General features: G+C 43.4%; 1 protein-coding gene across 3 annotated transcripts in view; it reads left to right on the forward strand.

Annotated features, from left to right (window-relative positions):
• Galnt7 (polypeptide N-acetylgalactosaminyltransferase 7) overlaps nt 1-27,058 on the forward strand; it is a 124,544-nt gene that overhangs the window by 92,481 nt on the left and 5,005 nt on the right. For 2 of the 3 annotated variants that reach the window (XM_006253083.4, XM_039094437.2), the window contains 9 exons: nt 4,766-4,932; nt 10,140-10,270; nt 10,536-10,615; nt 12,417-12,599; nt 15,393-15,510; nt 17,150-17,272; nt 18,569-18,787; nt 23,075-23,173; nt 24,551-24,679. In XM_006253083.4, the coding sequence (XP_006253145.1) occupies nt 4,766-4,932; nt 10,140-10,270; nt 10,536-10,615; nt 12,417-12,599; nt 15,393-15,510; nt 17,150-17,272; nt 18,569-18,787; nt 23,075-23,173; nt 24,551-24,679 (1,249 nt within the window). Of the gene's footprint in view, nt 1-4,765; nt 4,933-10,139; nt 10,271-10,535; nt 10,616-12,416; nt 12,600-12,743; nt 12,927-15,392; nt 15,511-17,149; nt 17,273-18,568; nt 18,788-23,074; nt 23,174-24,550; nt 24,680-27,058 lie in introns of all 3 variants that reach the window. The other variant, NM_022926.2, reaches the window with a different exon arrangement.

Raw genomic sequence — 27,058 nt, forward strand, 5'->3', positions numbered from 1 at the left:
GAATTAACAAAAGAGAGTCTAAGTTATTCCTTATTAAAATAAAGACTTGGAGCGAACAATCTAGAAATAAGGTGCAGCTCTTGAAGGGCACAAGTTGAGAAGTTGGGTCACTTCTTGCACGAATGCATAAGTACAGGCACACAATACTGTAGATCAATGACAGTGCATGCTAATCACAGCAATTTATAACCTACAGTCTACTTATGTAGATATTACCCATCAATGGTCCAACTGTTATATTTTAATCGTGTGTGTGTGTGTGTGTGTGTGTGTGTGTGTGTCACACATGTGTGGGTGCCCATGGGAGGCCAGAGGGCATTAGATCCTTTGAAGGTGTGGTTAAAGGAGGTTGTGAGCTATCTGTGTGGGTACTAGGAATGTAACTTGGGTCGTCTGGAAGAGCAGCAAGTCCTCGTAACCATAGCCCCACCTCTTAGGCCTTATGACAAGGTTTAATATGAAAGTACAGATGACACCAGAACTGTAGAGATAGCGCAAGTAAAATGTTAATGCATGTTCCCTTTTTAGTTTTGCAATCTACTTCGTAAATTACAGAGGTCACTATAAAATGCTCAGTGGGCAGGGAGTTCGGGGCCACACTCGGTGGGTGCCACATCATGGCACAACCATGATGACTTAACTTTGAATCTCTAGCATTCATTCATATTTTTGTTAAAAAAAATAAAAAAATAAAGCCAAGCATGACATCGCATGCCTGTAGCCCCAACACTATGTTGAGCATTCTGACCAAGCAGAGTGACAGAACAGGACTCCTGGTGTCTTCTTTAGCCTGCACAATGCACATAGCCACAGCACACGAATACTTTCTGTCTCAGAAGCTACACTGCAAACACCCCACAGGACGACCAGGACCACTCCACATCTTGTCATCTGAGTATGAATGCTCGTGACCAGAGCAGTTCTCGGTGGAGCCTCGCCTCGCTGTCCTTGATGCTGAACGATTGAGAAACTCTCGTGGAGCGTGAGTTGCTGGGGAACAGAAATGAGCCAAGAACATATAACTAGACCCATCTACCTAAACATGGCTTTTCATTGCAATTGGTTTTCTTTCCTACACAACTAACCGTTATCCATGGAGAATATAGTCAGGAATCCTAAGTAAGGCCCCTGGGGGAGCAGATAGGACTAATCCTGTAGTTATACTATGTCTTTTTCTAAACATTATTTCTGTGATTAAAAATAGTATACATGGGCTGGAGAGATGGCTCAGCGGTTAAGAGCACTGACTGCTCTTCCAGAGGTCTTGAGTTCAATTCCCAGCAACCACATGGTGGCTCACAGCCATCTGTAATGAGATCTGGTGCCCTCTTCTGGCCTGCAGTCACATATGCCGGCAGAATGCTGTACATAAAATAAATAAACAAATCTTTTAAAAAAAATAGTATACATGTCAAGTATCCTGAGATTAAAAATCAATAACTGATCATAAAGGAAGTTCCCAAGTGGGCCTCTCCCGCGCTCTTGACTCTATAGTACTGTATTACTGACCCACAGAATAACTGGAACCTCAGAAAGCAAAACCCTCAGATAAAGGAGACTACTGCAAATTATACACCAGTAAGGTGAGACAGGATGCAAACTGGGGTTTTACCTTAGTGTCATGGATAGTTCATCTTCTCCCTTTCCACGTGTGTTTATTGTGTGTGGGGGTCAAAGGTCAACTTGCAGGAGTCAGTTCTCTTCTTCCATCTTGTGGGTGCCTGGAATCAAACTTCTAGCACAGTGGTTGGACACCTTTATGCACTGATCCACTTGCCAGGACATCTCTGTTCACCCGGTAAAGACATTTGTGTATGAGAAGTTACCCAGTGTGCACTTTGCTCTCACTTCTCCTCACCACAGTAAACCAGAAAAGCTGTCAAAAGCTAAGCTTTGTCAAGAACCTGCTTGTGGCAAAGAGAAGCCTGTGGTCAGAGAGAATGAAAACTACAATGCCCTACAGCTGTGGCTGGGCTGGCGCCTTAGCTCAGGGCCTACACTGTAAGCCCTGTGCTGTAGAGGTCGCTCTCCTCTCCAGCATCCAGTGACTTAAGGCCATGTCCTCCTGTGGTGCTGCCACCTTCTGGCTCTAAGTGAAGGGTGCCCTATCTCCATGAGTACTCTTCATCAGCTTCTGAGGTATTGGTTTCAGTCCTTTTCTGTGCTGCTAACAGATCACACAGTGAGTAATTACAGAGAAATGAAACTTCTCAAAATTGAGTGCTGACAAGGTTTAAGACAGAGACAAACATCTGGCAGGGAGCTCCTTGCTAAGGCCTCTTCTCACGGAGCAAGGTTCAAGAGCAGAATCTGTCCTGTGTGAATGAGTGAGAGGAAGCAAAAGGAGGGAGCTAACCTCATGGTTTTGAGAAACCCCCCGTGGTGGTAACAAAATGGATATGTTAAATCACCCCCATGGCCTTACCTCCCACCCAACACCCTTCCCCTTAGGGATCAGATTTGCAACACTTAAGCTCCGAGGACGAAGTCTTACTGCAGGACATCAGTGCTGTGGTGACTTCTGGTGACTAGTGGTTTCTTCCATGCCATCCTTGCTCTGATGGCCTAGCATCTCCACGTGGTCCCTACTGGATCCTCTGAGCCCTTCTTGCCATCTAGAGGCAAACTATGGCTTAAAGTTCCCACACTACAGAGTCTCTGCCCTCCTACCTCCTATTCTTTGACAGCTGCTGGGTTCAGGAATTGCAACACAAACCATTTGAACACGGATCTCAGTTAAATAAGAGTAGTTTATTGAATGCACATCCCAAGACTGATCCACCAGGACCACAAAAAGGGTCCTAGTTGTGCCAGTCTGTTCTCAGGGCAGGCTTTTTATAGGAAGAAAACAGGTTCAGAAGTTCAGAAGGCAAGGGTGGAGGGAGTACTACATTTGGCTAAGTAGACAAAGTATTTTCAGCTCAGTTTTAAGCTGATTGCACCTAAGGGAAGTAAAAGAGGTGGTGGATGGGTGGTGAACGGGGGACCTTCAGAGCACTGAGATGACAAAGCATGGGTACCACAGTCATCATGCTATGACTTTCTAGGAGAATTTTCAGTGTCCACTATGAGTCACTACTAATGGCAAGCAGAGTCTGAGAACCTGAACTTCATTTCCGCTTATGACCAATATGGAGACAGAATACAAAGTGACTACAGTTCTGTGAAAAGGAACAGGCCTAATAACAGTCAACAGCCACGAGACTGAACTCTACTTTCTCTGTTCCCCATTGAAATATGTGGAAACTTCTAACCCTGGGGTCATTCTAGAGCCAAGAGAGACAGACTGCAGGGAAGAGGTGTGATGGAGACTGTAGCTCCTGCCTAACTACACTTCGGTTGTTGTCAGTGTTCTGCACTGCATGAAGTGCAGATGGCACAGGCCCATCCGTCAGCTGCTGCTTGTGTTGTTGCTTTGGTTTGGCTTGAGACAGGATCTCCCTCTGGAGCTCAGGCTGGCCTAGAACTCACTATGTCACTGAAGGTGCCCTTGACTTGACCCCACCTCTGCCTCTGGAGTAGACTACTTACAGGCACGCACCATTGAACTTTGCTCTTTGTCTGCTTTTGTTACATTCTGTCCTCTGTTTTTTCCAGACTTCTTCCCATCTCCATACTAGGCGATCTTCAGTTTTCCCTGTTGTCTTGGGAAGAGAAGGGCTCTTCTTCCTCAGAATATGGACCACCTGGTCTTACTGGCTCTCAAGGTCATCTCAGAATAGGATTGTACAGGATGGACATACTAAGAAGCAAACACATCCAGTAGCTTTCGAAACTGTCATCCCGGGTCGGAGCGGCTACTGTGTCTTAGCTGCTGAGAACACGGTGCTGAGTGAAACTAGTGAAGCTCTGTCTTCTTAAGGAAACTACGGTTCCTATGTAAGGACAGAGCCAAGTGAAGTGCCCATCAATAAGGAAATGATTAAATCGGTTATAGAATAGCCCATCCTGGGGAGTACTATACATGTTTGCATGTACATGTCTATACATGTTTACATCCTCACGCTCCGCCTTCTGCCTGGGTTCCAGGAGTTTCTCCAGGCTTGCTCAGCAAGTGCCATTACCTCTTGGTCTGTCTCACACGCAAAGGCCCAAGATTTTGAACTTGTTACCCTGAAGGAGCCTGGGGATCCTTCTAACTTTGGTCTACCCTGGCTCTGGAATCTTCTTCAGACATTGTTCTGAGGTTCTTCCTGTTAGGAAAGGGCTTCCAAGAGCTTTATTCCTGCTATTATTGTTTCAAACTCTTCCTTTTTTTGTGGCGTAACCTTCTTTAGTCAATTCAATAGATCTAGACAATACTAGAGCTACTGTCATTTGATGGTAAATTTCCCAGACTCCAACATGTTCCTGGTTAGCCTGCTTGACTTTTGTCTAAATATTTTTCAACTGTCCGATTAGACAATAGAATAAATCTCTTGCACTTAAAGCTCACGTTTCAGAAAGGAAAATAAAGTGATATCTGTGTGGTAGAAAGCAGCCCGCCGACAGCTGTAACAGTATCTTTGGCATCCTCTGCACCGGTTCAGAGCTGTTTCTTTTATCACACAATGTGCTGATGCCAAGGAGCTTTGTCTAAGAGTCACTCTAAACACCAGCTTCTTTCTTTCATCTTGTGTTTCTGCTGAGATCCAAAGAGCTTCGTACGGTTTCCTTAGATCAATCAATAATATTTAATCCAATCAGAAAATACGAGCCCAGAGACTCTGAAGCCGAGCGCTGTAGATTGCCTCTAAATTTACTCGATGAACTTCTCTCTTTGCAGATGCAAGTATTGGCATTATGATGAAAACCTGCTTACTTCAAGCGTCGTCATCGTCTTCCATAATGAAGGATGGTCAACCCTCATGAGGACGGTCCACAGTGTGATCAAAAGGACACCCAGGAAGTATTTAGCAGAAATTGTGTTAATCGATGACTTCAGCAATAAAGGTAATATCTATAGATTGACATCTTCGCTAGAAAATAAGTCAATCATAAGTGTAATTATTAAAATGTGTTATCAAAAGAAGTTTTTAAAATAAAGGATATCTACTGACAGGTCACTGTGTTGTCACTGTGCCAAGCACTGTATAGGAGTCATTTTGTTTAGTCCTAGCAATAACCTTTAAAATACTATAATTACCTGTTTTCTTCAGGAGATTCCAAGAACTCATGTGGCTTACCATCGGGCACAGAGGCACTAATTAACTGTTAGATCCAAATCCATGAGCTCAATACTTTCTTTTGACGCTGTACCAATTCAATTCTGTGGGGCTTGGAATTCACAAAAGTTGAATTGTAGGAATAACTTACTGAAAGACTGAAAACCAGAAATGTGTACATTTTGCACTGTCACTCAAAGCTCCTGCCATAGTTTTCAAACTGAAATCCACGAGCCTATCTCACAGCCTTCACTTTGCACTTGAGCGATGCTGCAAATACCGAATTTGCCCTGAAAATGCGAGTGTATTAGTTACTTTCCTGGTTACTGTGACTAAATACCAGACAAAAGCAACCTAAGGGGGAAGGGGGGTTATTTTGGCTCACAGTTTAAGGGTTCATTGAGTGAACACCGAGAAAAAGGAGCCATAAATGTCACTGCTCAGTTCATGATCTCCTTTTCTTCCAGCAAAGACCCAAGTCTGTGTTGGAACCTCCTGCATTTGGGGGGCTCGATCCTGCCGAGTCATCATGTTAACCATCATCCTGGTCGCCCTGGGCTGCTCTCTAAGAACACACCTTCTACAGCTCATTACAGTCTCTATTTGATTTCAAATATTAAATAAAATCATTTATGAGTGGGAGAGCATGTGTGGAGACTCCTGTACCCTAGGCTAGCCTTGAGCTCTTTGTGTAACTTGGCATAGCCTTATCTTTTGAATTCCTGACCGTCCTGCCTGTCTCTCAGGCGCTGTGACCAGAGGCTGGGACCCAGCTCAGTCCTCATTCTTTTAAAGGAGACCATTACAGTATTTAGGCAAATGTTAGGTCATCTTGGTTCAACTTGGAAAGAGAAGGAGCAAGTGGTAATTTTCTAGAAAATTTAACTTTTTAAAGCTAATTTGAATAATTTCAACACGTTATTGTAAGGTAAACATATTCCTAATTACAGAAGTATAGAAATAATGCTCTAGCCCCAGATAGTAAGTCAACGTGGAAATGAAAATGGAATGTTGCTGTTTCCATGTAAATCTGCACATTTATTTATTTACGTATTTATTTATTTATTTATTTATCTTGCTGATCACAAAGCAATTGAAGTTTTTGAACTGACTGAAATGTCCAATTATTCAATAATAACAGGATATTTACACTTTGGCAAACACATTTTCCAGTTTTTCTGCATAAGGCATGACTACCAAATCCTACGTTAGGGTTGAAGAACCTGAGTACCACAAAATACCTACCTTTCAGGAGAGCTTTCTGCAGCTTCCTTCCCCTAAGCTCAATTCAGAACTCTTAAATTTTGGACAAATGTTTGCTGCTTCGGAGAGGACATAACTAGAATCCTGATCTGTACACATATGCTAGCACTAGAAAAATAATAAAATGATGACTTATTCCCTCCCCCTCATTTCCTACAGCTGATAACTGCAATTACTAATCATTTTAATTACTCTAGACATATAGCTTTAATTTTTAAGCTCAATTAAATAGATTTATTATCTTGGATATTTTATCTTGGTTGCAGTTTCCTATGACAAATGCTTTTACCAAAACTATTTTTCTGGAAGACAAACATTTGAAAAATAAACTTTAGCAGGCGGCAGAGGTGGCTTAGTGGTTAGAGCCCTGGCTGCTCTTGCAGAGGCCGGGGTCTGATTCCCATGTGACGGCTCACCAGCATCTGTAACTCCAGCTGCAGTTGAACCTGCACCCTCCTCTGGCCTCCAGGGACACAGAACACATGTGGCGCACTCACGTGTGAACAAGCAAACACACATACACTTAAAGTAATAAGAAAAGAGAATATGCCTTCGAGTAGAACTGTTGACACTATCACCAGTGATTTTCAAGTGTATAAAATATTCCAAATCTACAAAACTACTTTCTGAACTCTCCTGTGTTGGTACTAATGGTAGAAATTTTATTATTAATATTTCAAGTCATCATTATAAAAAGAATAGGTATTTACCCTCCAAAAGTAGCTTTTTGATACAAAGAAAGCCCGGGCCCTGAGGCGTGGGCTGTTTGCTCCCTGACTTCCTCTTGCTGTCTGTCCGAGCATCTCATGCCGCAGATTTCTGAGTTCTAAGGCTCACACTCAGGCAGGATCTATGTACCTCACAGTAGGCAGAAACTTTTAGATTCCCCTGGACACACAAGTCCAGAAGGTCTGTAGTTAGTGTTTCCAATTTCAAGACAACATTACGATCTGTTGCTACTAGCTTCAGAAAAAGTGTAGTATTTGCTTAATAAAGCTCAAATAAAAAAAATGGCTTGCACTTTGCTGCAGTAGACTAGGGAAAGTAAACCTTGAAGTTCGTTTTCTTTTTTAGAGACAACATAAAGCCTCTTAAAGGATCTAACTACTCTTCATAACCTTTAGGCTTCTGGTAATGACAGCATTTTCTCTTAGCAAGATAGGGAGCCTTAAAATAGAGCAGACTCCTCCCCACTTGTGTGCATCTTTGACTGAGACCAGGGTGACTTCAGGTGAACAGCCCAGATGCTTAGAGGTCTGCAGCAGCCAAAGTTTTTGGTCCTACCCTAAAGTCGGCAGCATCCAAGGTCTCCTTGGTCTTCCTTAGGGTCTGTAGCATGCAAGGGTTTTCTGGTCCGACCTTAGAAGTCTGCAGCAGCCTTGGGTTTTCTTGGTCCCACTGGACCTTGTTCAGGGCAGTCTCTGCTTTCCAGCTGATAGGCCTATGCAGCCCCAGCTTGCACTGGCTCCACAGAGATGGACAAGAGAGAAGACCAAAGAACACGAGTGAGCTCTTGACACTTTGCTCACAAGTGACCCATAACCTTTCCAGACAAGCCTGCACCACCAACTGTCACAAACCCAGCCTGACAAATGTGGGGTGTAAAAAGGCAATATTTACCTAGAAAAAGTGGCAAGGTTGTTTCTGAGTCCTAAATACAGTCTACTGTAGTGTGAGGTCACAGAGAAGTCATTTGTCATGACTAAGAGTCTAAACTTGAACAATAGGTCACTCACTTGTGTACATTAAGATGTCTTTAAGGCTTGTGTTGAAATAACATGTCCCAAAGACAGCCCTAATGGAATTCAGAGTAATCCTCAATAGAGAATAGTAGTGAAGGACTGTACCAAGCTTTGAGAAAAAAAAAGGGGTGGGGGGACTTAAGTGTAAAAAGAAAGAAACAACTGATTTTGGAAGGGAAAAGTCACCAAACATTTTAGCAGGGAAACATAATTAATTGTATTTGTAAGACTCTTGTGTGTGTGCGTGTTTTCTTCATTCTGAAAGCCCATGTGATGGGTGTTTCTGTTGGTAATAAAGCCCCTGCTGCTGTTATGTGCACCTGTGACATCAGTGCTTCCGCTGCGGAGGCAGGGGATCAAGACTCCACGTCTGGGAGCTGGAGAGAGGCTAAGAGACTGGCTATTCTTCCAGAAGACCACAGTTCGACTTCCAGCACCCACATGGCTCACCACCATTTGTAACTCCAGTCCTAAGGGATAAGGTGCTGCCCTCTGGCCTCCTCCATGAGCCAGGCACACAAGTGGTTCACAGACTTACACACAACATAAATGCCATACACAGGAAATTTTAAAACAATTTTTAAGAGTTCAGGTCTAGGGCTTAACTCAGCGGTTAAGAACAACTGTTCTTCCAGAAGTCCTGAGTTCAATTCCCAGCAACCACATGGTGGCTCACAACCATCTGTAATGGGATCCGATGCCCTCTTCTGGTGTCTGAAGACAGCGACAGTGTACTCACATAAAATAAATAAATAAATAAATAAATAAATAAATAAATAAATAAATAAATAAATAAATGAATAAATAATTTTTTTTAAAAAGAGAGAAAGAGAGTTCGGGTCTAGCCTCAATGAATTTCAGGTCTAGCCATAGTAAATGTGAGGCCAGCCTTGGCTATATGACATTCTATCTCAAAACAAACACATTAAAAAGCCTCCTAAAGCAAACTTAAATATATGGTCCAACACACCCAGTTTGCAACCAGCCCTCAGCTGTGTATAGCAATTTTTTTGGTGGTTTTGTACTGATGAGCCAAAATTTTAACAATTTTAAGACAATTTCTATGTCCTCAGGAAGCGTCTCAGCGGGATACAGGAGCTTACCCTAGCTGGTGAGCCAATTTCCTGGGCTCACAAAGATAAATAAAGCTGTTATTTTACATTGAGACGCCAAGGAGCAAACTTTGCCAATTGCGCCTGGTTTTTATATCGTAGAATTCCCACTACTAAGTCACAAACATATATGTATATATGATTATAAAGATTATATCTAATTATATATATATACATACATACATACATACATACATACACACACACATACACACACACACACACACACACACACACTTGTAATGCTATGCTACAGACAAAAATGTATCTTTTGATTGTTACGGGCCAGCTTGGTGGCTGTGATCACAGCAAGACAGCGATTTTCTGTGCCTATTATGGGTGAAGAAAGTTGGCCCAGAAACAGAATTTTGAGCAGCCCATACCTTGGGAAGACTCCATGGCCTTCAGTAGACTATGTATCTTCAGAAATCCTGAACTTCTTTCAACTGCAAAATATTATGGTTTTTTATTTTTTAAACCTGACATTTTAAATTTTTAATATTCATTTAATGTTCACAGGGAAGTTTAATAATGTTTTTATGCTACCCAATTCCCCATATATATACTAGGCTTAAAATTAACTTGCAACCCATTGCCTTCCATCTATCTTTGGTGTGATGGAGGAACAAACCCAGGATCTCAGAAATGCTTCTCACACACGGTCTCACTGAAGTGCACCTCCGTCCTTACCTTCTGTCTCTGTTGATCTCACCAGTGATCTGACCCGTGAACGATGGATCTGACTGCACAGCACAGCTATTTACTGCTACTGTGTTTTACAAATCAAGGAAATGTAGTCCAATCATTGTTTCTTGAGAGGAAAAAAAAGTTTCCATGTAAACATCTATAATGTCAGATGGTTTCTTTTTAATTCACAGAACACTTAAAAGAAAAGCTGACCGAGTACATAAAGCTGTGGAATGGCCTTGTGAAGGTGTTCCGAAATGAGAGGAGAGAAGGCTTGATCCAGGCTCGGAGCATCGGCGCTCAGAAGGCTAAGCTGGGACAGGTAGGACGTGTGTGCTAGTGTGCCTCGTACAGTGTCAACACTCCCTTTTAGGCAGTGAAAAAATGAGATACAGTTTGGAATTATCCTTTGGTTTGTTTTTTTTTTTTTAATCGAAGTGAGAATATTGGTTTGGTTTGAATGGATAACTTACATGTCAAGATTGACGAAAGTGCTAATTTGTATTAGCATCTCATTTTAAAATGTGTGTGGTATTTGCTGTGCCGTATGTGAGGAGTGTTTTTTCACCCTGCCTCTTTTCTTTAAGGTTTTGATATACCTTGATGCCCACTGTGAGGTGGCAGTTAACTGGTATGCACCGCTCGTAGCTCCCATATCTAAGGACAGGTAACGTCACCTTGTTTTTTTTTTTTTTCTTTCCTAGTCAAAAAGTAAAACCTTGTCCTAGATGGACATATGCTATTCTTCTCTATGATCCTGTCCCATATAGTTTGCCAGATGTTGTGTGAGGAGTGTTTTCCTTGTGCTGTTTGTTTCCTGGGTGGAACGAGGTGGATGCTTTGGGCTGATTCAAACGTAGCCAGCCCATGTTCGGAAGAAGTTAGGTGTCCCCTTACAGAGCTGTCTCACATTCTGTTGAGACTCTAACATTAATTGTCCCCTCTCAGCAGGATAAATGCTCTGAAGACTTGACATTAAGCCTTTGGGTTTCTAGGGAACTTTGAGATGATTACATTAGACGGTAAAGGGCCAACTGTTCCTCCAGTCAAGTCTCTGGGCTCCTATGGAAACGTGAGGGTGTAGAAAGAGATAGTTGTGCCATGGAAAGCAGTGATCACCATTCAGTTTACAGAGCCATCTCAAACACCGGAAGGCAGCCTTAGTCCCTACCTCCAAAAGCTTCTGCTTCCTCCTCAGAGTCCTGACCATTGCAGAATCTAGGCAAATGCAGCGTATTCTTGTGGCTAATGGCACGGGTCAGAGGAAGAACTCTGTCATCATGAACCCTGTACACGCCATCTGGCTTCATCCCCATGGCAGCCCTGCTGTGTAGATGTGATTAGCTACACTTTAGAAGACAGCACTAAAGTTTGGGAAGAGAAATGTGCCACAAATCTAGTAGTTGACGAACTGCCAGACAGATTTCTGGGCCTCTTTACAATTCCACACTTATTTTAAATTGTGAAAAGCACGTGGCAAGAGAAAGGATATATGACCAGGTAGCCAGGTCACCAGGGCAGTGTGGAAGCCTACCCAGCAGCAAGAGAGTGGCTTTCCAAAGGAAAAGTGGGGAGCCCGTGTGTCACATGGTGGCCCTCTTGTGAATTTCTGTTCAGGAGAGAAGTAAGCTTTCTTTAGAATCCACTTCCATCCTATCAAGGTTCTAAGCCCCATAGATATTTTTCTCTGTGATCTCCATTTTGAGAAATCTACTCTCAACCCTTTCTAGTAATGGGCAGGGACCAAGGTCATTGTAACAGCAATTCAGCATCCAGCTGGTTCTTCAGGGGCAGCATTTTACAAAACCTAAATGCAAAGGAAGGATTTGTTCCAAGCCTTCAAATTCTTAGTTCATTCCTTAAATTCCTCAGTAGATACTGAAGCATCTTTCTTGCTTCTCTTTTTTTTTTCCTTAAGTAAAATACAACACAGAACCTGAGGTTTTAGTTTTGTTCCACGTGAGTTGTTTTAAAGGAGGGAAGGAAATTAAGTAAAAGCAAGAAAGATGTGTTCGTAATAACTTCTTCCAAAGGATCAGAAAGGAACAGAGAGTTGGAAAAAGCTGTTGAGAGTGTGCTGTCAGAGGAAGTGTATACACAAAGACTTGTAGTTGTTCTTAATGGGGGACACAGAGAGTAAACGACAGGTAAACGTTACAGAGTTACCACGAGATGGCTGCCCATCAGTAACCCCGACTTAAAAAGGAGGAAGCTTTTAATCATCTCCAAGGCATGGCTCTTGTCCTAGGCATCTGTTTGGATACCTAGGATAAACTCCCTTCCATTCTGCCCTTCCGCTAACCCAGGCTTGGCTTTCACGAGACTTTATTTTACTCTATGTCCCTGGTAGGCAATCGTTTCCTAATGCAGAATGAAACCAAGTCCAAATGGAGCCCGTGTAGCCAGGCATGGTGAACTAGTCGGTTTGGGGTTCTTAAATGCGTTTTCATTTTCTGTAAATGTTTCAGAGCTACATGTACTGTGCCTCTAATAGATTACATAGACGGGAATGATTATTCCATTGAACCACAGCAAGGTGGGGACGAAGATGGTTTTGCCAGAGGGGCCTGGGACTGGAGTATGCTATGGAAACGTATTCCACTAAGCCACAAGGAAAAGGCCAAAAGAAAACATAAAACTGAACCTTATCGGTAAAGATTATGACTTCACTTTTTTTTTATGTTGAATGTTTACCTAAGTCCTCTTTTTTTTTTCCTTCCCTATGAACTCGTATAACTATGTGGGTCCATACATATGTTTCCATTTGATCTTGCTGCATCATCAACACAACACAGAACCATTTGCACTGTGCCGATTATAGATGTCATAAACGGCAACACTTATGAAATTATACCCCAAGGGGGTGGTGATGAAGATGGGTATGCCCGAGGAGCATGGGATTGGAGTATGCTCTGGAAACGGGTGCCTCTGACCCCTCGAGAGAAGAGACTGAGAAAGACAAAAACTGAGCCCTATCGGTAATCACTAAGTCACTTACCTACCTCCCCTTTCTCCGGTTGCTGCTAACCTATTAACCCTCTTGCCATGCTGAAACCTCGCTCGCTCGCTGTGAGAACTGTTGTCTCAGATCCTGACAGAGCTATGACTCCTTGCAGCCTCAGAGCTTTGAGGAATTCACATTGGCTTCCCGAACAGCCTTCACCCTAAATGCAAGCTCCACTCATGTGAATCACTCTTTCATTGGGGAAAAGGCGTTGTGAACAGCGTTATTAATTTGAAGACTAAGCAGGAAAGGAAAGAGAAGTCCTTTCCCGCTGTCCTAGGAGACCAACCGGCAGAGTGTTCTGTAAATTAGAAGCACATAAACTGCGGACAGCTCCAGACTTGCAATTGGCCCCTTGAAATCTTGGGTGCAGTGTTTGCAGTGTTCAGTGGGGAAGGACACACCAGCAAGAGATTGCTGGGTTCTCCCCTTTGTAGCCTGAAACTCTGACACTAATTTCATGTCAGTTAAATACGATGAATACAAAAGCAGGACTTTAGAAAATGTTGCATAGAATCCTCTGTTGCTTGGTTCTCCAAAGAATGTTTGGTTAACAGAAAAGCCCTATCCCGGGTCGGCTTGTGGCTATTCTCGGCTTGTGGCTATTCAAATAGAACGATTGACTTGACGATCTCCTTTTGATCCTTTCATTTTGAACATTTCACAGTCTTTCAAAAAGTGGCCCCCAAATGAAATCCATAATGTGTTTGCGGTTTGCTTGTTTTCTTGTTTGTTGGTTGGTTACGTGTTCCTCTCCCGTGGTCCTGCTTCCAGTCTCTCTGTCCCTGTCACAGTGCTCAGGATATCCGAACTCATTTGGGGCAGTGCTCCCGTGTTGTGGATTTGGGCATGTTGTGATCAGAACACTGAATGGCAAACATGAGGAAATGATAGGCCTTCGAGCTTTCCCTGGGTGTCTTCCAAATTCTCATCCAAAACCTTAAGGTTCAGAATAATCTGGAACCTGTTGCTGACCGTTTAGGCTCACGAGTCGTCACCTAGGAGAAAAAGGTGCTTACCTTGGTCTGTCCAGCAGTTCTGTAAAAAGACATATTTTAAAAGAAAACTTATGGAAACTTAAGGGGAGTCCCTTTAATTAGCTTCCTTGTGGACATGTTAAAGCTCCCCCTCCGAGTATGTACTGAGATGAATGGTACTATATATGAGGAGCAAAAGGCACAAGCGTAATGACGTGATGTCAAATAGCAGCTAAGCAAATGTGTCTGGGAGATATAACCAGGATGTACTGGCTTAGTGATCTAAGCAGTGTATTTTTAAAAAGAAAAAGCATAAAAGGACAACTGTTTCTTTTCTTTTTTTTTGGTTCTTTTTTTTTTCGGAGCTGGGGACCGAACCCAGGGCCTTGTGCTTCCTAGGTAAGTGCTCTACCACTGAGCTAAATCCCCAGCCCAGGACAACTGTTTCTTGATGGGATTTTCCGTCAGTACTAAAAATATTAACCCGACTCATTATCTGCTCAACATGGGTCTATTCGCTGCTTACTAAGCACCAGCCAGTATTTTAGGGGAGAAATGGCCTTTTCAGAATGTAAGTAACTAAATATGTTCCGTAGACCCTATTCTACAGTGAATGGTACACAAATTACATAGCTACACTTTTGCAAGGTGGAATCAGCAGGGCACAGTGATAGACAGACATTACACGAACGAGGAATACAAAATTCTAACAGTATCCCATTCCCTACAGCTTACAAGTCAAAATGCATTGATTATTGTTTAGTGCTAAGAATATAGTGAAATTATTCTGCTATATTTGTTCAATAGTGGGAGTGACTTGACCCTAAAATGTTAGTGTTTTTTTCTCCTCCTAAAATGTACCAGATTTAAGATTTGTACAAGAAGCCCATGGGGCTCCCTTTTTGCACCCCCACCTCCTACCATAGTAGAAAGTGATGCCCCATGTCCTAATCCTTAGGTCATTCCTGGCTCCATTTGCAAACTCTGAATGAACCAGGCTGTTCTACAGTGATTTACACCGTTATCTGGCAAAGCCTTGAGCTATAAAACTAAAAAATGACAGACTCTTTCCACGGTGTATCATTTCATTCATCCCAGAAGGACTCACAAATCATGGAGGGAGAAGTCAGCAGACAATGTCCGCAAGGCTCTGTGTTTTGGGAGAGTAAGAGAAATTTTTCTCTTAACAACAAATTGTTTAAATCAACAAAAAGAACCAAGGTGCCCTCTAGTGGTGAAACATCGAAGTCGTCTAAAGACTTGCTTCAGAAGTTTTGGCAAATTCATACAGGGCTCGTGAGCACATTGTTTTGTGAAGGATTTACAGTTCCTTAATGTTTGGCCATCAGTCTTGCCTCTTCTGTGCATTCTTACGCTGTGCTCCCAAAGGCTGTCTGTCTGTTGGTGAAGGAATGCTGGGGCTTTGTTTTTAACCATTATCACATGCAGCGTCCTTCCCTTAGGTCTCCCGCTATGGCTGGTGGATTATTTGCCATTGAGAGGGACTTCTTCTTCGAACTGGGTCTCTATGATCCTGGTCTCCAGATTTGGGGTGGTGAAAACTTTGAAATCTCCTACAAGGTAACATTTCATTCAAACAAATGCTCGGTTTTAAGTAGTTTGGAGGGTTGTTTGTTTGGGGGAGGAGATATGTGTCTCTCTCTGCCACACTGGCTGTCCTGGACCTCCATGTAGACCAGGCTGTCCTTGAACTCACCGAGATCCATCTACTTTTGCCTCCTACATGTTGGGACTAAAGGCATGTGCCACCACCCCCTGACTCTTGTTTACTCCTAGGTATCCACCTTTTATCACTTTCAAATAAAGCTAATTTGGCTGGTTGGTTGGGTGGTTGGTGGTTGGTTTTAAAGATAAGGTTTCTGTATGTAGTCCTGACTGTCATAGAACCCTCTTTGTAGACCAGGCTGATGTGGAACTTAGAGATCTGCCTGCCTCTGCCTCCCAAGTGCTGAGATTAAAGGTGTGAGACACCAAGGTCAGCTAGTTGGTGGGGGGAGGGGTGTGTGTTTCTAGAAAAAATACATAATGAGTTTCTCTAAATTATTAGGAATGCTTCAATAAAGCATAGCTCTTGGGGTAAATAAAGTAAAATGATTAATTGTCTGCAGAGCTCAACCCAGAATTATGGCTTCAGAAATGGAAGCCATTTCCCTCTCCTGTTCCCTAGCTGTTCATTACTGGAGCCTTGGGTAATAGCAGCTTTGGAGGGGCCGTGTGTTGACCGTCTACTGACATAGGTAGCCTCGACTGCTGTAGGACATGGTGGTAGACATCACACAGTGACCGTCCCCCTCCCACGGCAGTGGAGGTGCCATCCTGCTTGGTCCAACTCTACCATAGTCCTGCCCTATTTTCAGAGATGCAGGGAGGGGAAGCGATGACAGGTTTCAGTTATCCATTCCTTCTTGTCTTAAAAATCCTGTGTTTTAGTGTTGTGAAGGTTAGGCTAGGGACAGCTAATCCTTTCTGTCAAAGAACTTATAATTGTCAAAAAAAAAACTTAAAGATCAGAAATATTAGTAAGTTTATAATGTAGTGAATTGATTTGAAAAATAGGCCGAGACATTCAGTTTGGTGGGTTGGAGAAAATGCCATGGCGGTCGAGGGAGAATTGGAGATGGAAAGAAGATGCCTGATTTGCATAAGCAGAGATACATGAAGAGGAGCAGCCTCCTACGTGCCTAGGATAAGGGAAGGCCAAGGGTCTGAGTGCGAAGGGCAAGTCTAGGAGCCGTTAGGTGGGGTCAAGGAGAGGGGTCAGGTAAGCCACTAAAGACAGCAGGCAAGTGCAGTTAGAGCCATGCTAAGGAGTCTTCACCCTGCCTCCTTGGTTTGATAAGCAGAAGGGTAGCTAACAAAGACACTAAGCCAGGGGATAACATGACCCAAAGCTCAGTAATCTCTTGCTATAAATAAGAATAGAGTTAAGTAGAGAGGAGTGTAAGGTTATGAAGCCAGTCACGCTCCCGTGAAGAAGAACAGAGGAGGGAACGCACTATAGTAACTTACTGTATACCTCACCACTGCCTTCCTCGCTGCTGCTTGTCTTTCTAACGTAATTGATTATTTTAGAATCCGTTAGCTTAGAATTCAATGTGGACCTCATTTCTAATTTAAAGTCTACATTTACAGAACAAACTTTCCATTATTGATTTCTGCATTTCCGATCACTTTCACAATACACATTCTTCCTTGACAGATCTGGCAGTGCGGTGGCAAATTGTTGTTTGTGCCTTGTTCTCGTGTCGGGCACATCTACCGTCTAGAGGGTTGGCAAGGAAATCCTCCACCCCTTTACGTTGGCTCTTCTCCGACTCTTAAGGTGAGGTGGTATTGTTTTCAAAAGGAGGGAAGGGAAGAGAAGGAAGACTGATGTCCTGCTGGGGCAAATCTGCACAGGCGTGCTGCCTCTTCCCCTAAGCCAAGGCTAGACTCGCTGCTGCAATACCTCACTGCTCTTCAGTATTATTCATTTTAGCCCTGTTCCTTCTCACTTTCGTTTATAGACAACATAACGTGCTATCAGTGCCTGCTTTTTAGCTGTAGTAACTACTATCCAGGAGATCCCCACACTTGTTTCTCCTGTGATAGAAATGTTGTGGTTTTTGCCGAAACATCTCCGCAGTCTTCCCACTCGAATCCTCTGGTACCCACCATTCCACTGTGTTTCTATCCACTGGTTTCTTGTACATCCTTCCTGTGAGTGAGCACACGTTCTCTTTCTGTGCCTAGTTTATTTCTTGTACCATAACATCCTGTGTGTTACAGATGACAGTCTTTCCCTTCTTTTTTAAACACTGGGCATTCCATTGTGCATATCACATTTTCTTTAATCCATTCATGAGTTGGCAGACACTTAGGTTGATTCCAAATATTGGTTGTTCTAAGAAATGCTTGAAAATTCTGCACCGAAGTTCAGATATCTCACTGGTGGACTGAATCCCCATCTTTGAGGAATGTACACTATACTGAGGTTGCTGGACTACAGGGTTTTTCTCTTTTAATATTGGAAGTACTCACTAACCTGTCCAAATCTGCAAGTTAAATGTTCGTGGGTGATGACAGTGTCTGTCTATTTGATTGGTCAGTAGCTGCCTTTCCTCTGTGGCAGCCGCCTGTGGAAGGTGTGCAGTTAATTTGGAGTTGTGGTAAAATGCTTGTTATAGTCTGAAAAGACTGACAGAGTCTCCTGAGGAGTGATTCTTTGTAATGATGGCTTTGAGGACGTGAGCATCCTATACGTGTCAGTACCAGAAAGGAAGGAGAGGAGAACAAACCCCACTGTCCAGCCAGGCTCTCAAAACCCGGTCTGGGCTTCATAGTCTTCATCCGTTATCAGAATAGAATGCATATCTTAGAATTCATGGTCTTCCAGCTCGGGAATGTGGTGCTTTTATGTTCACTCCGTTTTAATTGAATCTGCATATGTAATGTTTTTATACCTGCAAAATACCATATTAGTGTTACTTATCCCTCTTGTCCCCATTGATTAGTTAAATGCCACATCTGACTAGAGACTGCACCGTATTTGTTTGTATTCTGAACACCTAAGGTGGGCAGTTCATACCCTTACGGTTATTTCTGCACCCCATAATGACGGCAGTTTTTGTTTTTGCAGAATTATGTGCGTGTTGTGGAAGTCTGGTGGGACGAATATAAAGACTACTTCTATGCTAGCCGTCCTGAGTCCAAGGCGCTACCTTATGGGGATATCTCTGAGCTGAAGAAATTTCGAGAAGATCACAACTGCAAAAGTTTCAAGTGGTTTATGGAGGAAATCGCTTACGACATCACTGCCCACTACCCTTTGCCACCCAGAAATGTTGAGTGGGGGGAAGTAAGTAGCAGCCAGTATTTAAATATCCACATGTGCATATTTGGAGTCAGTGTTTGAAAGAAGGCAAGAAAAACAGGAAGGTATTCATGAAAGCAGAGAAGACTTGCATGAATGTGGGGCTGAAGCCACCCGGCAGGCAACATTCCCTCTCCTTATACCAAATCATCAGAGCTGCCCTGACCACTACCCTTCCCAGCCTTTCACCTGTGACTGTCAGTGAATCATCCCCCCACCATTTCCTCCTCTCCAAGAACCCACTGTGTCCGTCTGTTATTCTGCCTCCTTCTCTTTCCAACTTCACTTACTGCTCTCATCTCAATGACCATAAACACTGAAGATCTTTTCTCTATCCTTCCTCATCAAAGCCACTCAGGTCTGCCGTGTTTCCGTGGGTTCTCACAATGCCCGCCCACGTCCGATACACAGGGCATTGACACAGCACTTGTCAAATGAATTGGGCAGTGATAATAAAAACAAGGCAGAAGCATTGATCTGTACGGTCATTTCCTATTTCTTCTGACTTGTCTCTGTGGCATCAATTCTAACTGTGTTCATGCTTGTGCCATACGCGGCCGTATGTGGCTGCCTCACAGAGGTGATTGAACAGGCAATCAGCTTTCAAGATCATGTGCTTTTGTCAGTTTGTGCATTCAACAAACATTGATTAAGGCCCTGGTGTGTACCAGTCATTCATCTGGGCAAAAATGCAGCCCCCTTTCTTCAAAGAACATTTATGCTATTCAGAGTGGAGATAGAGAGATCCAGAGTAATCCAGGAAAGCAAAGAACAAGACAAGATGGCAGTGGCTACAAAGGAAATGAGTGTGAGGTCCTGTCCTGAGAAGGGCTGGACGGTAAGGATGTTTTTTCTGAGAACAGGACATTACATTGAAACCTAGATGATAAAGACCTAAGCCAGTCAGAGAGCCAAGAAAGAGTATTAACAGAAAGTGGTGACTTCAAAGATAGGGCATTGCTCTCCTTACTTTTCTGCTGCTGAGGCAAAATGACATGACTGAGGAAGTTGGTGAGTGAAGGAGTGTATTTGGGCTTACAGTCCTAAAGGCTTAAGAGTGCACCAAAATGGGCAAAATGCAGGAATGGCAGCGAGCATGGCGGCTGGGTTAGCAAGCTGGGGGTTCACATCCTAAACTGCGAGCACAAAGCAGAGAGGGAGCTGGAACTGCTCAGAGTCTTCAGACTCTCAGAACTCACTGCTTTGACATCCTTCCTCCAATAAGGCCACACCTCTTAAGCCTCTCCAAACAGTGCCACTTACTGGGAACAGAGTGCCTATGGGGAACATTCTCATTCAAAACACCGCAAAAACCCATTGCACATTTGAGGAACGGAGGAGAAGAAATTTGGTGGGCTGGTGGAGTGTCAGGTGTGGGTCTGGGGGAAGGGGAGGCGGCTTTCATCTGAAGGATGGCCAGAGAGGCCCATGAAAGATTTAAAACAGAAAAGCTCAAGATTTCATTCGAGTATTTAGGATAGATATAAGAATGGGTAGGGAAGTTCTAGCGAAAATGATGGTGGCTTGGAGGAAGGGAGTGTACAAGACATAACTAAGAAACATTAAGTCACAGATGTTGTCATGAGAATATAAGGAGGGTGTAGGGAAGATGGATGGACTGTGACAGATGAGGGCTGGGATCCCTTCGTTTTCTATTTGAGTAGCTGATTAGGGGGCAGCTGAGGTGGGCGCACAGTAGGCAGGGAACACGGAGGTGTTGAGGAATAGTGTTCTTGAGTCTGTTGGTGGTTTGCACATGCAAGATGCCTTCTAGCCTGCAGGTTCAAACATTAGCTCCTGTTGGTTCAAGATCTTGTGCTGAACCCCAGAAAAGAGGCCTCTTCAGAAAGCAATATCAGGAGGCCATTAGCATCTAGTGCAATGACACTATGACCATATAGCAAGAAATGTAGATAAAAAGAAGAGAGGTCTGATCCATTCGTAAGAGTCTGCAGTGTTGAGAGTTGGGGAATAAGAAGAGAAACATGGAGGACACTCCAGCTGCTCTTTAGACTTCCTGTTTTAATGCCTGGTTCTTTCCTCAACACTCTTACTCCATCTCTCCTGGTACAGCAAACCAGCTAAGAACTCGCTGAGAAAACGTGAATCCGGGGGAGTCCAGTCCAGATTTAGTTATGTTTTAATCTCCCAGAAATCCTCTGGGTAGAAGGAATCAATCCTCCTTTGACCTCAGCCAATCCATGGCTTTAAACTCATCTTTGTACAAATGACTGTTAGATTTGATCCTCAACTCAAATCTCTCTCTGTCTGTCTCTCTGTCTGTCTCTCTCTCTCTCTCTCTCTCTCTCTCTCTCTCTCTGTCTCTCTCTCTCTGTCTCTCTCTCTCTCTCTCTCTCTCTGGCTAGGCAAATGCTTTCAGACATATTCTTGACGTCTTGAATATCATTTCAAATTCAGTCCATCTCAAATTGAATACCTTTTCTCCCTCTCCAGCCCATCTGTGCTCATTGCCAAAAATTTGGGAGTCTTCAGTGAATCTCTTTCTCTCACACTTGCATCAATTTCAGAGTCTAGCCCCTCCATACTTTGACTAAGTCCCCATCACCTCTCACCAAAATTGATTTGCTCTTACCGTAGTCAACCTGTTCTAAACACCAGAAACAATCAGAGAGGCTTTGGAAAGAGGCTTTAAGAAAGAGAGGTGGTGACACCCCAGTTGCTTGGGTGAAGGCAGAGCCCTTTCTGGTGACCTCAAGACCCTCCTTCGTTTCTCACCTCACCTGCTCCTGCTTGCCTCACCCTACTTCACCTCTCCTCTTCCTCTTCCTCCTCTTCTTCCCCCTCCTCTTCCTCTTCCTCCTCCTCCTCTTCCTCTTCCTCCTTTCCTCACACTTCCTGTCTCTGTTGTTCCTCTACCCAAAATGCCTTTCTTTGAGCATCTGCATGCACTTACATGTCTTTCAAGTTTTTCTTTCTGTGTTCTCTATGAGATCTACCCTAAAATACCCTCCTCAACTCCCTAGCTCCTTCCTTAATGCCCTTTGCTCTTCTCTCCTGTGGCCTGTGTTTCTTACATGATAGCTCCCGTATTAGCTTCTTTTATGCCTTTCTGTTGTTGTGATCTATGAGTTCTGGAGCATGCATAGACAGACAGACAGACAGACAGACAGACAGACAGACAGACAGACAGACATAGAGATGTAGCATATCTGCCACATGGTAGGTACCACCCACTTAGTATTTCATGGATGAATGAGTACATGCATTGTAGGGATGGATGGATGGGTAGGTGGATGGATGGATGGATGGATGGATAGATGGATGGATGGATGGATGGATGGATGGACAGATGGATGGTTTTCCTCCTTTTACCATCTCTGTCCTAATTATGTCTTCAGAAGAATTTGTCCACATCCTGGCATCCACCCCTTCCTCCCTTTGCATTCATCTGCTGAACGTCCGGGATAAACCCCTACTTAAAGGGTGTCCCCTGAGGAGTCTGAGCTTACCAGGGAGTGTGGAGGCTGCTTCAGCTGCACATTTAGCTCCTCTTCCGACCCACACACCTGTCTGTCCTGATGTTGTGATGATCCAGAGAACGTGACTTGCTCATCGTCATGGACTCCAAAGCATCCACAGAATCAAGCACTATATCCAAATAGTGTGGTAACCTATAATTGAGATGAAGATAGAATTCCTCGAAATGTGGTTGTTTTAGCACAGCATTGCATTCCAAACATGAATGAATGAATGAATGAATGAATGAATGAATGAATGAATGACTGCTTTGACTCCATGTAACCACCCACCCCATGGTAGTTGGTGGAAAGCCACACTGCAGGACCAGTGTGCCATTATCCTTGTACTGAGACACCTTGAGGTCCCTCCCCAAAAAGGGCTGGCCGGCCAGTGAGAGGACTCAGAAAGCAGAGTCTGTTCTGTGTCCAGGATGGTGTGCAGAGCGGGCGTCTGCACCCAGTGTACTCACAGAGCTCTCCTCTGTTTGCTTTTCAGTCCATGGACACTGCAGTCCTAAGACGTTTCCTCGGGTAACTTTGCTTCTCCTGTGGTGTTTTCTAGCTAGCTCCCTTGGGTGGGATGAGCTCATTTCAGTGTTGACCCTAGATCTGAAGATGGTGATGATGCTGACACACGTTTACAGGTTGGGGACACCAGTTACAGCCTGGCACCATAACAGCCCTGAGCTTTCTCTTCGACATACATGTACATTGAACTTGAGAGACGTTCACTTGGGTGCTGCTTTATTACAAACCATACCGTTTCCTGAGCGTCAGTTCTCTTGTCCTTCAGATCCGAGGCCTCGAGACTGCATACTGCATTGATAGCATGGGAAAGACGAACGGAGGCTTTGTGGAGCTAGGACCCTGCCACAGGATGGGCGGGAACCAGGTAAGTCCCCTCCTTTCTTCAGGGTTGGTCAACGCTGACAGCCACAAGACTCATTGGTCAGACAGACAGGGTTTAGTTTGGTAGGGTTTTTAAAGATTTGTTTATTTGGTTATTTATTCATTCATTCATTATGTACACAGTGTTCTGCCTGCATGTATGGCTGAGGACGCATTACGGATGAGACCTCATTACAGATAGTTGTGAGCCACCATGTGGTTGCTGGGAATTGAACTCAGAACCTCTGGAAAAGCCATCAGTGCTCTTAACCTCTGAGACATCTCTCCAGCCCTTTAGTTTGCTTTTCAGTTTATTAATTTTGACTTGGTAAAAACATTCAGTAAAGCTGACCGCTAAAACATCTCACTTAAACAGGGAAATGTAGAAATGTCTGGACACGAGTATATTCTTTTTTTTTTTTTTTTTTCCTTTTTTTTTTTTTTTTTCCTTTTTTTTTTTTTTTTTTTTTTTTTTTTTCGGAGCTGGGGACCGAACCCAGGGCCTTGCGCTCGCTAGGCAAGCGCTCTACCGCTGAGCTAAATCCCCAACCCCTCATTTTTTTTTTATTTTTTTTTTTATTTTTTTTTTTTATTATCTTGAGTATTTCTTATATACATTTCAAGTGTTATTCCCTTTCCCGGTTTCCGGACAGACATCACCCTCCCCCCTCCCCTTCCTTGTGGGTGTTCCCCTCCCAAACCTCCCCCCATTGCCACCCTCCCCGCATAGTCTAGTTCACTGGGGGTTCAGTCTTAGCAGGACCCAGGGCTTCCCCTTCCACTGGTGCTCTTACTAGGATATTCATTGCTACCTATGGGGACAGAGTCCAGGGTCAGTCCATGTATAGTCTTTAGGTAGTGGCTTAGTCCCTGGAAGCTCTGGTTGCTTGACATTGTTGTACTTTTGGGGTACGAGTATATTCTTATGGGAACATTACTGATGATGACTGAGTACGCCTAACTCTAAAGTTTAACAAATGCGCTTACTAAGCGACATTGGTTTAAAACTGGCACACTAGGTAATTTACACAGATATTATTTTACACGTGCTCCCTTGCTTCCTTACACGGGAATTTTCATATGTCTAGTTTCAGTTGTGAAACTATTAGGCTTACGTATAGTTTTTAATTTTCTTGTTGGTACATGATAAATATATGTTAATTACCCACCCTGTGTATTAGAGGCTTAAAGAATTAGGAATGTAATAAATGTGTCGATAGAGGTCTTCACTAATTTCACAATGAGTATACTTCTTGTCTGCAGACTAATGGTTTCCAACATGCACAAAAATTATTGAATAAGTTAGTTATAGGAGTTGTTTCTTTTTGTAAAACACGTATTGGGAAGAAAGACATCTCTACTTTATTTGTTTGTTCAATAGCTTTTCCGAATCAACGAAGCAAATCAGCTCATGCAGTACGACCAGTGTTTGACCAAGGGACCCGACGGATCCAAAGTCATGATTACTCACTGTAACCTAAATGAATTTAAGGAGTGGCAGTACTTCAAGGTATGCTGTGGGTCGGCTCCGGGATAGTGTATGCTGTCACGTTGTCAGTAACAAACAGCCAGCAGAATTTAGATGGGTAAATTTGAAGACCAAATGTCCATGTCTCTGACTTGGACTTTCTGCATTAGCTACGTGCACAGGCTTGCATGGATGAATCCCTCTGGAGCAGTGTCATCATTTAGCGAGACCACTGTGATAGGCATGAAGAGTTAGTGCTAATATCAGAAACTCGAGAATGCCAGTGTTCCAGAGGCCACCACCACCGCTGTTTTCAGATCTAAATCCGACGTTTAAAATGTAAATGAGTCAGGGATTCAGAGATCTGCTGACCCTGAAATTCGACCACTGAAAAAGAAAGTGCTTGGCTCTTGCTGTCCAGCAGGTGGCGATAGAGACAGGCAAATAAGAATGGGCTGCTCGGCCTTCCTGTTTGCCCATCCTTCTCTGCTAACTGTAAGGGGGTTGGTTGTGTTAAAGGTCAAGTTTATTCACGTGACCCCGCCGGCTCTCGGAGCTGCTTTTCTGTTAGGGCTGTGCACAAAGCTTTCTGGCAAGATTAAACCATATTAATGGATTAATGTATAATTTTTTCTTTGACTGCATTTTCTAACATAGATTTGTTTTCCCCCTCACATAATATATCCTGATTACGGTTTCCCCTCCCTCTGCTCCTCCCAGTTCTTCCCCACCTCCCCTCCTATCCAATTCCACCTCTTTTCTGTCTCTCATTAGAAGACACACAGGTTTCTAAGGAATCAAAATAAAATAAAACAAGAATTAGCACATCAGAATGGGACAAAACAAACAAAAAGAAGAGACCCAAGAAGGCACTTAAAGACCCACTCATTTGCAAACCCAGAATGTATAATCGTCAAAGTGTCGGTTAAGATAGAACCAGCTGTTTTGTTATGAACTAAAACATTAGCAAAGCCTTGCAAACTGAAGGGCCCAGAAGTCCTCCTCTGCTCTACTCATCTGTTACTTGCTATCCCACTTCTGTTCTGAAGGCATTGTTCCCTCCTTAGTAATATTCCCTGGCACCATCTCTTGTGAGTTGTGAACGTGTCATTTTCTGAGTTTTATTTTTATTTACTGTTATTGCTTGTGTCATGTTTGTGACATGTGTGAGGAGAGGGACACACTCGCCCTGTGGCACACATGAATGTCAAGGTCAGAGGACAACTTTGTACAGAGCTGGTTCTCTCCTTCCACCTTTATGTGAGTCTCAGGGATCGAACTTGGGTCATGAGACTTTAAAACAAGTATCTTTACCTGCTGAGCTAGCTCTCAGGGACTGAAAAAATTTTAATAACAAGTTGGAAAAGATATTACCAAATCCTGACAGGTTAATAGTGTTTACTTTCACAAAAGAAACTGAAAAGAAACCAATGGTAGAGACCTGTGAGATGAGCAATTTTAAAGTAGAAAAGGCTCTAGCAGAGCAAAACTGTCCATCAAGAAGTCGTGAGTGGTTTTCTGGAGGCTGAGGCAGGATTGTGAGTTCAAGGCCAGCCTGAACTACATACTGAGACCCTGGGTCTCTGACTCTTGTGCCTTCTTGGGTCTCTTCCTCCTACTTACTTATTTTGTCCAGTTCTGATATGTTAGTTCTTGTTTTATTTTACTTTATTACGATCCCTCAGAAACCTGTCTGTTTTCTAATGAGAGACAGAAAGGGAATGGATTCGGATGGGAGGGAAGGTGGGGAAGAACTGGGAGGAGCAGAGGGAGGGGAAACTGTAATTAAGTTACTACATAGGGAGACCACATGAGTGGATATTGGCTGGGGACAGAACTCAGAGGTACCACATAGTAATTTAATCCTCATTACCAACCCCCAAATTAAAAAAATTAAAAACTAGAATCTACATGTTTCAGCTACTTAAGACACTACACATTCATGGCTCCCTCCACTGGGGCCCAGTGGCAGAATCTGAGAGTGTGGAAACGGTCTAGAACATACTGTTAGAATGTGTAGAAGGAAAAAGATGCAGTTAGAAATAAGCAAAATATTGTGTGGGAGGAAAGAAGAGAAGAACGTGGCCATTGCTTCTGATCAGTTTTCATAGAGGAAAAACCAGATGAGCCGAGACCCAACATGAAGAGTCACAGAAAACTCTGAGGACTGCACTTAGGTTGTCCCTAATGTGAGCTGGCACTTTATGAACTCCCCCAGGAAACAGTGGATAAAAGGATCGTGACATTGGGTTTGCAGAGAAGATCCGTGTGAACTGAGTCCTCAGACTTTCTGGCTTCTGCATCCCCCTTAACCCTTAAGGATAATTGAGACTCAGTACTGTTGTGCTAGCCTGAGAGCCCAAAACTTGTGAGGCTAGGGTTGGAAGCTGGGCATTTGAAGGCAGCCTGTGCCACAGTATC

The sequence above is a fragment of the Rattus norvegicus genome, chromosome 16 (assembly GCF_036323735.1).
Source record: "Rattus norvegicus strain BN/NHsdMcwi chromosome 16, GRCr8, whole genome shotgun sequence".
NCBI classification, from domain to species: domain Eukaryota; kingdom Metazoa; phylum Chordata; class Mammalia; order Rodentia; family Muridae; genus Rattus; species Rattus norvegicus.